The sequence below is a fragment of the Perognathus longimembris genome, chromosome 17 (genome assembly GCF_023159225.1).
Source record: "Perognathus longimembris pacificus isolate PPM17 chromosome 17, ASM2315922v1, whole genome shotgun sequence".
NCBI lineage: Eukaryota > Metazoa > Chordata > Mammalia > Rodentia > Heteromyidae > Perognathus > Perognathus longimembris.
In genome coordinates, this window is record NC_063177.1 from 55,735,591 (window position 1) to 55,746,540 (window position 10,950).

The following is a 10,950-nucleotide window of genomic DNA, read 5'->3' on the forward strand; positions in this document are numbered from 1 at the left end:
GGGATCCTGCCGCGGGGCGGAAGTGGCTTCTCCGGGGAAGCGCCCGGCGTGGCGATGGCGGGAGCCCGGCGTGGAGCTGCGGCCCCGGGGCGGCTGGCGGCGTCGGGGAGCCCGGGACGGCCCCGGGAGCGGCGGGGGCGGCCGCCCGGGCCGCGGCCCTCGGCTCCGCGGCTGGGGCGGCGCCGGTGGGTGCGGTTCCCGAGGGAGGGCGCCCGGTTGGGACGGACCCGGGCCGCGACCCCCGTGGTGTCGGCGGCCCCCACGCCGCCGGGACCCGTCGAGTACACCGCGGCGTCCGCTCCCTCGGCCTCGGGGTGTGCGTGAGCCGCGTGCGGAGGACGGGGCCGAGATGCCGCCCCTTCCCCCCCTCCCCCGGCTCCGGGGTGCCTCCCACCCCAGCGTCGGCAGAAAACAGCTCAGGGCACCCTCCGTGAGGCCGAGCCGAGGGGCCGCGGGCTGCCCCGACTCGGAGAGGGGGTGGGCAGCAGCTTTTCCAGCCCCACACTCCCTTGTGATGCTGCTGCTGCTTCACCTGAGACGGGCCTCACCCCCGGGTTCACCATTACAGCAAAGAAAAGAAGAAAGCGGATTGCAAGCCCAAGAACCTGGATGAACAGGAGATCCCTTTCCGGCTCCGGGAGATCATGAGGAGCCGCCGGGAGATGAAGAACCCGCTCAGCAACAAGAGGAGAAAGAAGGAGGGTAGGTGCAGGTCTCTGCTGAGGAGTTCGAGGCCCAGGACTGGCAGCAACAGCAAACAATGTGAAACTGTTCTTCCTTGCCAGCCTTGGGGTTTGAACTGGGGCCCGGGCACTGCCCCTGAGCTTTTCCACTCAGGGCTAGAGTTCTACCACTTGAGCCACAACTCCACTTCTGGCTTTAAAAAAATAACAATTTACTTTGTTATTACAGAAGTGACGTGCAAAGTGATTTCAACTACATAAGTCAGGTAATGAGTACGTTTCCTTTTGCACAGTGTCTTCTGTACTAGTGACTTTTTTGTGGTTAATTGGAGATAATAGTCTCAAGACCTTCCTTCCCCGGCTGGCTTCAATCTGTGATCCTCAGATCTCAGCCTCCTAAGTAGCTAGGGTTACAGGCATGAGTCACCAGCACCCAATGAGAGTGGTACTTTTTTTTTTTTTTTTGGCCAGTCCTGGGCCTTGGACTCAGGGCCTGAGCACTGTCCCTGGCTTCTTCCCGCTCAAGGCTAGCACTCTGCCACTTGAGCCACAGCGCCGCTTCTGGCCGTTTTCTGTATATGTGGTGTTGGGGAATCGAACCTAGGGCCTCGTGTATCCGAGGCAGGCACTCTTGCCACTAGGCTATATCCCCAGCCCCGAGAGTGGTACTTTTTGAACCATGCAGCACTGAATTGATACTTCGTGTTAAATTAGATGAAAAAAAGTATAACTTCCAGTGGTTGGACCTGTAGCTCAGTACTAAAGCACTTGCTTAGCCAGCAGAAGGTCCTGGGTTTAGTCCTTGGCATTGTACACATGCAAATGTAAATAATATGAATATGAATATAAATGTGTGGAAAAATCAAACAGCTCTGAGAGAAGTCTGAAGTGTAAGCCTTTTTATTCTTTTTTTTTTTTTTTTTTTTTTTTGCCAGTCCTGGGCCAACTGTCCCTATAGCTTTCTAGTGGCTAGAGCTCTACCACTAGAGCCACACCTCCACTTCTAGCTTTTTGGTGGTTGGATGGAGATAAGAGTGTCTTCAACTTTCTCGCCCTGGCTGACTTTGAACCAAGATCCTCAGATCTCAACATTGTTTTTTGTTTGTTTGTTTTTTTTTGCCTGGAGCTTGGACTCAGGGCCTGATCACTGTCCCTGGCTTCTTTTTGCTCAAGGGTAGCACTCTACCACTTGAGCCACAGCACCCCTCTGGCTTTTTCTGTTTACGTGGTGCTGAGGAATCGAACCCAGGGCTTCATGCATGCTAGGCATGCACTTTACCTCTAAGCCACATTCCCAGCCCCAGATCTCAGCCTCTTAAAAAACTAGGATTTTAGGTGTGAGCCACTGGCACCTGGCTGTTGGACATGTTTGACAGGAAACCTCAGGCTGTGGAGTCAAATCCCAGGGTTCCATGTGCTGGGCATTTTAGATCCTCTTTCTTTGCTTCTACTTGAGCCTGGTCTTCCCTGGCTATAGCCCTGGAAGGGAAGCATTGAGTGTGAACTATCTTCTGGTCATCAGCCAATCTCTCGTGATCCTTGTGCCATGCCACATCTGGGGTTGCTCTGTGTCCTCAGCCCAGGTGGTCTTCAAGAATACGTTGGAGATGGAAGCTAAGGGAACGGAGCCTGACATCATTGTCCCCAAGTTCAAGCAGATGAAGGGGGAATCAGATGGTGCCTACATCCAGCGCATGGAACAGGAGACCCAGCATGTACTGTTCCTTAGCAAGAACCAGGCTGACCGGCAGCCAGAGGAGAAGGCAGCTCCGAAGAAGGAGAAGTCTGAGCGGAAAAAAGCGTGAGTTAAACTAGATGCCCAAGAATGGTACAAATGGTTGTGTCCTGTGGTGACAGGACACATCAGGCAACATTTTGTTTTATTTTGTTTTCCAGTCCTGGGCCTTGGACTCAGGGCCTGAGCACTGTCCCTGGCTTCTTTTTGCTCAAGGCTAGCACTCTGCCACTTGAGCCACAGTGCCACATCCGGCCTTTTCTATATACGTGGTGCTGAGGAATTGAACACAGGGCTTCATGTATACAAGGCGAGCACTCTACCACTAGATCATATTCCCAGCCCAACAGGCAACATTTTGTTGCCTTGGTCAGCAGTGGGCAGCACACCATGATTCAGAAAAAAACATGGGAAAAAGTTCGTCTTGACCAGAACAGAGTTTAAGGTACGGGAAGAAGACTTGGTGCTCCAAAAAAAGTTTTTTTTTTTTTTTTGGCCAGTCCTGGGCCTTGGACTCAGGGCCTGAGCACTGTCCCTGGCTTCTTCCCGCTCAAGGCTAGCACTCTGCCACTTGAGTCACAGTGCCACTTCTGGCCGTTTTCTGTATATGTGGTGCTGGGGAATCGAACCTAGGGCCTCGTGTATCCGAGGCAGGCACTCTTGCCACTAGGCTATATCCCCAGCCCTCAAAAAAAGTTTTAAAAGAGAAAGTGCTGCGGGGTGTCAGTGGCTCCCATCTGTGATCGTAGCTACTTAGGAGGCTAAGATTTGAGGATCACAGTCTGAAGCCCGATCAGGCAGGAAAGTCCATGAGACTTTATCTCCAATAAACTACTCAAAAAGGTGGAAGTAGAGCTGGGACTGAAGTGGTAGGGCACCACTTTTGAGTAGAAGAAGCTCAAGACCCAGTGTACATATGCGCACGCTCACAGCTGAGTGTCTTCCCACGAGGGCTTGCTGAGTACCAGGATATTTTGACGCCCCTGAGGGTGTATCCCCATTGCACATTCGCCCCTGCCTGGCCCTGGACTGGGTTCATGTTCAGTGTTCTTTCTGGTCCAAAAAAGATACAAGAATGTTTATCTGTAATTGTGCGGGTTCTGTGGCTGGTACCTGTAGCAGTAATGTCACTGTTGTGAGGTTCCAGGATCTTCCTGTACAGTCCCTAATGATGGCATCCAGCCAGTAGCAAGCCCACCGGTTTCCCTGCTCACCTTCCTCTTGCCTTAGGTCACCACCCCTGCCCTCCAGGCAGGCAGGGAAGTGAGTTCAGCAGGACGACTTAATGAGATATATGAGATATGTCAACTATAGCAAAACTATTTTTTTTCACAGTCTTGGGGCTTGAACTCAGGGCCTGGGCACTGTCCCTGAACTGCTTTTGCTCAAGGCTAGCGCTCTACCACTTGAGCCACAGCGCCACTTCCGGCACCATCCTTTTGCTTCCTAGAGTGCTTAGTAGCCCTCACCTGCTGTCACCACCCAGATGTCTGCAGACAGCATCAAACGTCCCTTGGCAATCCACCCTCAGGGACCTGGCACCTGTGGAGATGTGGGAAGGTCCCAGGGCTCATTGCTCTGCCCTTGCATCCCTTGAGGCTGGGGTGACTTCTGCCTCCTCCTTGGGCAGAATGAGAGCCTGGAAATCTGGATAACCTTGTGCTTTCTTCCCAGGTTCCAGAGGCGGCGACTGGATAAAGCCCGGCAGAAAAAGGAGGCAAAAGCTGTGGAGAGACTGGAGCAGGAATTGCTGCAAGGTAGCTCTCCTGAAAGGCACACAGCAACCCTGGTCCCTGTGGAGGGCACCTGCTTTCCCACCAGACCGTTGGGAGGACCGTGGCCTCCCCTGGTCAATGGATCACTCAGAGTTTTGTGTCTTAGTGCTTGGGGAGAAGGGGGGAGCGTGAGCAAAAACAGAGGTTGGGGGCTGGGAACGTGGCCTAGTGGTAAAGTGCTCGCCTCATATACATGAAGCCCTGGGTTCGATTTCTCAGCACCACATAGAGAAAAGGCCAGAAGTGGCGCTGTGGCTCAAGTGATAGAGTGCTAGCCTTGAGCAAAAAGAAGCCAGGGACAGTGCTCAGGCCCTGAGTCCAAGGCCCAGCACTGGCCAAAAAGAAAACAAAAAGAGAGGTTGGGGCTCTGGGTGTTCAGATAGAATGGTTTGTATAAGCATCAGGCCTGTCTGCCCTGCCTCTCCAGACACTGTGAAGTTTGGAGAAGTGGTTCTGCAGCCCCCGGAGCTGACTGCTCAGCCCAGAAAGAGCCTCGGCAGAGACCAGGTAGGCCGCAGTTGGAGGGTGGGTGGTGGGGAGTCAGTGAGCCTGCCCCCTGCTGCCCCGAAACCACAGCAGCCAAGGTACATTGTGCTGTCTACTGTGGGGTCCGACCTGCAGCTTTGTCCCCCCGGCTTTGAGCTCTTGGACCAGTTACGACCCTTGCCATTTCCCCTTGTCACCGAGCCTGGCCCCAGCTTTTCCTTCTTCCTCAGCCTGGGAAGAAGTCACTGATGCTGAAGAAGATTTTGAACCCTGGCATGTCCCAGCCTCTGGCTCCCTCACTGGCCCGGCAGCGGATTCTGGGAGAGGAAAGGCAGCGGGCCGTGGAGGCATACAGAGCCCTGAAGAAGCTCCAGCAACAGCAGCAGCGATAGCAGCAGCAGGGCCACCTGCCTGGCAGCACTTGCCGGAGAAAGCCTGGAACCATTGTGCTAGACAGACCTGAGGGCTGCCTGGGAGCTGCTGGACAGGCCGGCACTCCAGCTGTCCGCACTGGAGCATCTCCAGGTCTTCCCTTCCTCTTCTCCCCTAATGACTGTCCTAATGACTGGCCACAGGCAGGTCTTGTGCCTTATTTTTGTCGGTTGTTGGGCTTGAACTCAGGGCGCTGTCCCTGAGCTCTTCAGCACAGGCCAGCTCTCTACTACTTTGACCCACAGCGCCACTTCTGGTTTTCTGGTGGCTAATTGGAGATAGAGTCTCACAGATTTTCCTGCCCGGGCTGGCTTTGAGCCACAATCCTCAGATTTCAACCTTCTGAGTAGGTAGGGTTAACAGTTGTGAGCCACTGGTGCCTAGCTAGATCTTGTGTCCTGTACAGGCAAGTGCACTGTAGATCAGGGCCAACAGTTGAATGAGACAAAGCCAAAAGGATCAGTGTCTTCTTCCCTAAGCCTAGGTCCATTTTGCAACAGAAAAGTCCCCACTCAGAGCCACTTTAGGAAGGATTCAGTCCATAACTGTGACTGTAAAGAGTTAATTATTCAACCTGCTAGTTAATGCAGGCCAGCCTACTGTCTAAGAAGTAACTTAGGCAGAGGTTAGGCAGAGCGGACTGGCAGGACAGTGGAGAGTGAGCAGGCTGGGGGGCAGGGTTGGCAGACAGCACCTAGATGACCTGTGGGGGCCAGGACCCCAGCCTGCTTGTTAGTGTCCGGGCAGAGAAGGGAGCCCTAGGATGTATAGCTTGGATGGAGACTGACAGTCCAAACACCAGGAGGATAGGAGCAGGTCTGTTTCCCACATAGCAGCTTTCCCAGAGACCGAATTCAGACCGAGACTGTTGAGAGAGTAGACCTCTACCCAGAACAGAGGTTTCTGGGGTGAGTCCCCCCTGTTGGGGTCAGCTGTGCCTTTAAGGGGCCACAGCTAACCTCGGCCTGTCCCTCCCTGTCTTTAACAGGAAGAGAAGCCCCTGTTCCTGGGGCTAGCACGTGTGCTATGGCGGAGGGGTACCCCAGGGGCCCATCCTTGGGGGGCTGGACCTCTTCCCACAAAGGAAGTCTCCTGACATCACTTGAGGGACAGCCCCTTGGGACCAATCGGGGGCCCCTCTCTTGTGCCTGCCTTTGGGGTATATCTGGGGGGGCTCCTCATTTGAATAAACAAGCCCTAGAGGTTTTCTCCAGGGGCACACACATCCGTGTCCTTGGTGGTTTGGGGGCACCCTGCGACCACATGCCACCGAGGCTACCTGTGGCCATCTCTCCCATGTGAGGGCGATAAAGGACCACCCAGGAAGGGGCGAACAAACCCCTTCCCCCCCAAGCGGAGGGGAAGTAGAGAGAGAGCCCAACACTCCCCACCCCAAAGGAGAGAGCATGTGCCTGTCGGCTCCAGATGAGGACAAAAGTGAGACTCTATCTTCAGTTAATCAGCAACATCCCAGAAGTGGAAGTGTGGCTCAAGTAGTAGTGCCGACCCTCAGCCCGAGTTTGAGCCCCAGTTCCTGCACAGACCAACCCCAGGTTGGTCATGAAGACCAGCCTGAGCTTCAGCTGAGGAAGTGAGCCTGCCTGCCTGCCTGAGGGAGGAGCTTCCCCAGGGACGCCCTGGCCAGCAAGGCACCAGGAAGCTCCGAGAACACCTTCAGTCCTGGAGCACGCGTGGAGTTCTGGGGTTGGGTGTGATCTTTGACTGCCCTGGCCCAAGTTGGCATTTTCAGAAGTTTATTTTTACTGAATGTTTGCAATGTTTGGAATCCGTCTCAGAAGTGATCTTTGCCACTTTGTGACACACTGGTGATCTCAGTCCACATTAGTGTGACCAGGGATGAGTGTCCCTGGCAGGCCAAACACGTCAGACTGCACCTGTGAGCTTGGGAGTGACTCACGGCAACACGTGCTTACTGGACAAGTAAACCAAGAAGCAGGCCAAGCCCTTGGTGTTGGTTTTTAATGTAAAGGGGCTACCTGTGCTGCCCATGCTGTCCTCCACTCCACTTCCTGGGCTTAGGTGATCCTTCAGCCCAGCCTCCCTCAGTGTAGCGACCACGGGCCTTGGGCCCCACCAGGCGCTTGTTTCTAACTTGAGCCTTAGTTCTTCATCTCACACTCACTTTGTCCACCCCCTTGTAGCCTGGGAGGAGGAAGGATGGGGTGGTCAGGGTATCAGAAATGTAAACAAATTGGGGCTTGTATTATAGGCAGGGCACCGGGTCTCTGTGGTGGCACCGTAATACAAACACCTTGGCGTACATCCAGTGGGCTTCCTGGGGACAGGGAAACAAGTGCTGGGGGTGTCATCCTCGGAGGCCGCTTACAGGCCAGCCCTCCTTCCCCGCACTGAGGACAGTCTTCTTCAGATGTCCGGAACTGTACTCCTGGTGGCTCTTGACCCAGAACTGCACCTCAGCACAGATCGCTATTGTCTAGGACTCTGCTAGGCTGTTCTGCCTGTCAGACCACTGAAGGCATTACTGCATCCTCTGCCTCCTGGTCAGCAGGTGGGCCAGCCAGACTTCTCCAACTTGTAGTCAGCGGCTTGTTCCACACCGCTCCTGGAGCCAGCCCAGCACGCCAGCCAAGCCCGTGCCTTCCCTGGCACTGATTTCTGCTGTGGTGATGTGCTGCTTGGCACAGGCAATGATGTCTGGGAGCCTGATCAATGACTTAACTTCCTCCACGGTCATGTAACAAGGTAGGTCACTGTAAACAAGCATTCTGTCAGAGTGGTGGCTGCTACAAACCTGCCCAGCCCCCGGCAGCACCTCCACCCGAATGAGCCCTGCACTTGGCTACACCCCGAGAGAGAGCTCCTCCCCAGGACAATCCCCACCCCTCGTGTTGCCCCCTACTTCAGAGACCATACATCTTGTTGAAGAGTATCAGGACTGATACATCTGAAAGTTGTTCTGCAGAAAGGAGACCCAGGAGATGCACGCAGGAGGCAGAGAGCTGAGTGGGATTGGAGGCATCCATCACGAACTAGAGAAGGAAAAGAGCATGGCAGCAACTTCCTGCTATGGAAGATCCTGGTCAGCCTTCTTCCTTTTTTTTTTTTTTTTTTTGGCCAGTCCTGGGCCTTGGACTCAGGGCCTGAGCACTGTCCCTGGCTTCTTCCCGCTCAAGGCTAGCACTCTGCCACGTGAGCCACAGCGCCGCTTCTGGCCGTTTTCTGTATATGTGGTGCTGGGGAATCGAACCTAGGGCCTCGTGTATCCGAGGCAGGCACTCTTGCCACTAGGCTATATCCCCAGCCCAGCCTCCTTCCTTTGAGCAGCACAGGCATGTCCTGCGACGAGGCTTCTATTTTTTGTGCTGTGCTGGAAGCTCACAGGTTCCAGGCAGGCACTCTGCCAGTGAGCTGAACTCCCACTATCACAATAATGCTTTATTTTGTTTTCATCAGTCATGGGACTTAAACGTGGGGCCTGAGCACTGTCACTGGCTTCGTTTTGCTTGGATCACTCTACCACTTGAGCCACAACGCTACTTTTAGCTTTTTCTGCATATATGGTGCTGAGGAATGAAACCCAGGGCTTCATGCATGCTAGGCAGACAGGCATTCTATTGCTAAGCCACATTCCCAGCCCATCAAATGACCTTTTTTTTTTTTTTTTTTTTTTGCCATTCCTGGCACTTGAACTCAGGCCCTGAGCCACCGGCTTCTTTGTGTTCAAGGCTAGCATTCTACCACTGGAACCACAGTTCTACTACTTTTTTTGTAGTTTATTGGCTATAAGAGTCCAGCGAGGGGCTGGGCATATAAAGCACTCATCTCGTATACATGAAGCCCTGGGTTTGATTCCTCAGAACCACATAAACAGAAGAAGCCAGAAGTGGCGCTGTGGCTCAGGTGGTAGAGTGCTAGCCTTGAGCAAAAAGAAGCCAGGGACAGTGCTCAGGCCCTGAGTCCAAGCCCCAGGACTGGCCAAAAACAAAGAGTCTAGAGTCTAGTGAATTTTCCTGCTCAGGCTGGCCCCCAACTGAAATCCTCAAATCTCAGTCTCATGAGTAGCTGTTCATAAGCCACTGGTGTCCAGCTGCTTCTTCTGTCTCTTTTTGGTGCCAGTCCTGGGGCTTGACCTCATGGCCTGGGTACTGTCCCTGAACTTTTTGCTCAAGGTTAGCACTCATCACGAGCTGCAGCGCCACTCCTGGCTTTTTGGTGGTTAACTGGAGATAAGTCTCATGGATATTCCTGCCAAGGCTGACTTTGAACCTCAGTCCTCAGATCTCTGCCTCTTGCGTATCTAGGATTCCAGCACCTGGCCACAATAACTTCTCAATAAAGAGGTTTGGGTCGGGGCTGGGGATATAGCCTAGTGGCAAGAGTGCCTGCCTCGGATACACGAGGCCCTAGGTTTGATTCCCCAGCACCACATATACAGAAAACGGCCAGAAGTGGCGCTGTGGCTCAAGTGGCAGAATGCTAGCCTTGAGCGGGAAGAAGCCAGGGACAGTGCTCAGGCCCTGAGTCCAAGCCCAGGACTGGCAAAAAAAAGAGTCTCACAGATTTTCCTGTCCAGGCTGGCTTTGATCCATGATCCTCAGCACCACATATATAAAAAAAGCCGGAAGTGGCGCTGTGGCTCAGGTGGTAGAGTGCTAGCCTTGAGCAAAAAGAAGCCAGGGACAGTGCTCAGGCCCTGAGTCCAAGGCCCAGGACTGGCCAAAAAAAAAAAAAAAAGAGGTTTGGGTCTAGGCAGAAGCAGAGGGAAATTCACTTGCATGTTTTCACTTGCATGGTAGTCTGCACTCAATGTAGCAATCAGTTCTCCATCCCAGAGCTGGGGCATAGGTCTCGTAAGGATGCATTCAACCAGAAGGATGTAGAAATCAAGCACAAATGTAGGACACACCCAGGGGCCAAAGGAAGGGAACTCTAACGTCAGCTCAATCGACTGAAGCAAGCACAGCCTCAGTCCCACTTCCCATAGTAGAACCCCAACCCCTATTCTACACAAAGTAGGATCTGGGCCTGACAGCTCCGACGCATAGGCACGCTTTCCTAAAGGAAACCCAAAAGCTTATGACCTACCATGAGCGAATGGCAGTTCCCATAATAACTCGACCAGATGGGGCTCATGCACCCTCCGAGCTCTCGGATGGTGATCTTTCTCTGGGCCACTATGTCTGTAAGGTTGGTGCCCACCTGTGGGAAAAACCGCCAGGCAGAAAGAGAACGATGTAAGCGCCGTCCTGTGGTAAGCTCGAGGCATAAGTGCACGCACACTCTACTCTGAGGCCTAAATCCACAAGGCCCATTCCGCCAACACCTCAAACCCAGCAGCCAGACGTGGCGAGCAGGAGAGAGGAGGGTAAAGGGTGCTGCCCGGGGTCGGGGCGACGCCCGCCAGGGGGGATCGGCCCCGAGGACCATCGCGAGGTGGGTCCTCCGGCGGAGGGAGGCTCAGCTCCAGCCCCGAGCACACCGCCCGACAGCGCCGCGGCCACCACCGGGGCGGGCCTGGAGACGCGGCCCCGCGTTAGCCCGCACGAAGGGGGCGGGCACCTACCGTGGGCCGCGTCGGAGGAGGCTCGCCCAGGTCGCCCTGGCCACCCTGGGAGCTCAGCTGTGCCGACGGTTAAGGACCCGAGAGCAGCGGAGGGAGGAGCCCCGCGCCCGCCCCCCGGCCCCCCGGCCCGCCCGCGGGGCAAGGAAGGATATTCTGCAGGCGTTTCACCAAAAGCGTCTTCCCCACGCCCGCGGCGCCCAGCAGGAGACACATCCCCAGCCGCACGCCCTCCACTCGGCCCACGTAGGCCGGGGGGCCGGGGCGCGCAAGGCCCGCCCCCTCCCTGCTCTCATT

At 54.8% G+C, this 10,950-nt stretch overlaps 2 protein-coding genes across 4 annotated transcripts; one reads left to right on the forward strand and one right to left on the reverse strand.

Moving 5' to 3' along the window:
- Window positions 1–28: 28 nt before the first annotated feature.
- Ccdc137 (coiled-coil domain containing 137) lies at window positions 29–5,313 on the forward strand. Of its 2 annotated transcripts, XM_048366769.1 has the most exons (7): window positions 29–185; window positions 569–702; window positions 2,262–2,484; window positions 4,093–4,175; window positions 4,621–4,700; window positions 4,910–5,108; window positions 5,144–5,313. In XM_048366769.1, exons 1-6 carry the CDS (start codon window positions 55–57, stop codon window positions 5,069–5,071), a joined length of 813 nt encoding a protein of 270 aa, XP_048222726.1. In that variant the 5' UTR covers window positions 29–54; the 3' UTR covers window positions 5,072–5,108; window positions 5,144–5,313. The 2 variants fall into 2 exon arrangements, with proteins under 2 accessions (XP_048222726.1, XP_048222725.1); XM_048366768.1 differs by having other exon boundaries at window positions 4,910–5,313.
- Window positions 5,314–7,070: 1,757 nt separating this feature from the next.
- Arl16 (ADP ribosylation factor like GTPase 16) lies at window positions 7,071–10,925 on the reverse strand. 2 transcript variants are annotated; one of them, XM_048366774.1, is made up of 5 exons: window positions 10,809–10,925; window positions 10,657–10,715; window positions 10,179–10,292; window positions 8,034–8,122; window positions 7,071–7,843 (listed from the first exon to the last, which is right to left on the reverse strand). In XM_048366774.1, exons 1-5 carry the CDS (start codon window positions 10,867–10,869, stop codon window positions 7,672–7,674), a joined length of 495 nt encoding a protein of 164 aa, XP_048222731.1. In that variant the 5' UTR covers window positions 10,870–10,925; the 3' UTR covers window positions 7,071–7,671. The 2 variants fall into 2 exon arrangements, with proteins under 2 accessions (XP_048222731.1, XP_048222729.1); XM_048366772.1 differs by having other exon boundaries at window positions 8,007–8,122.
- Between the last annotated feature and the right edge of the window lie 25 nt (window positions 10,926–10,950).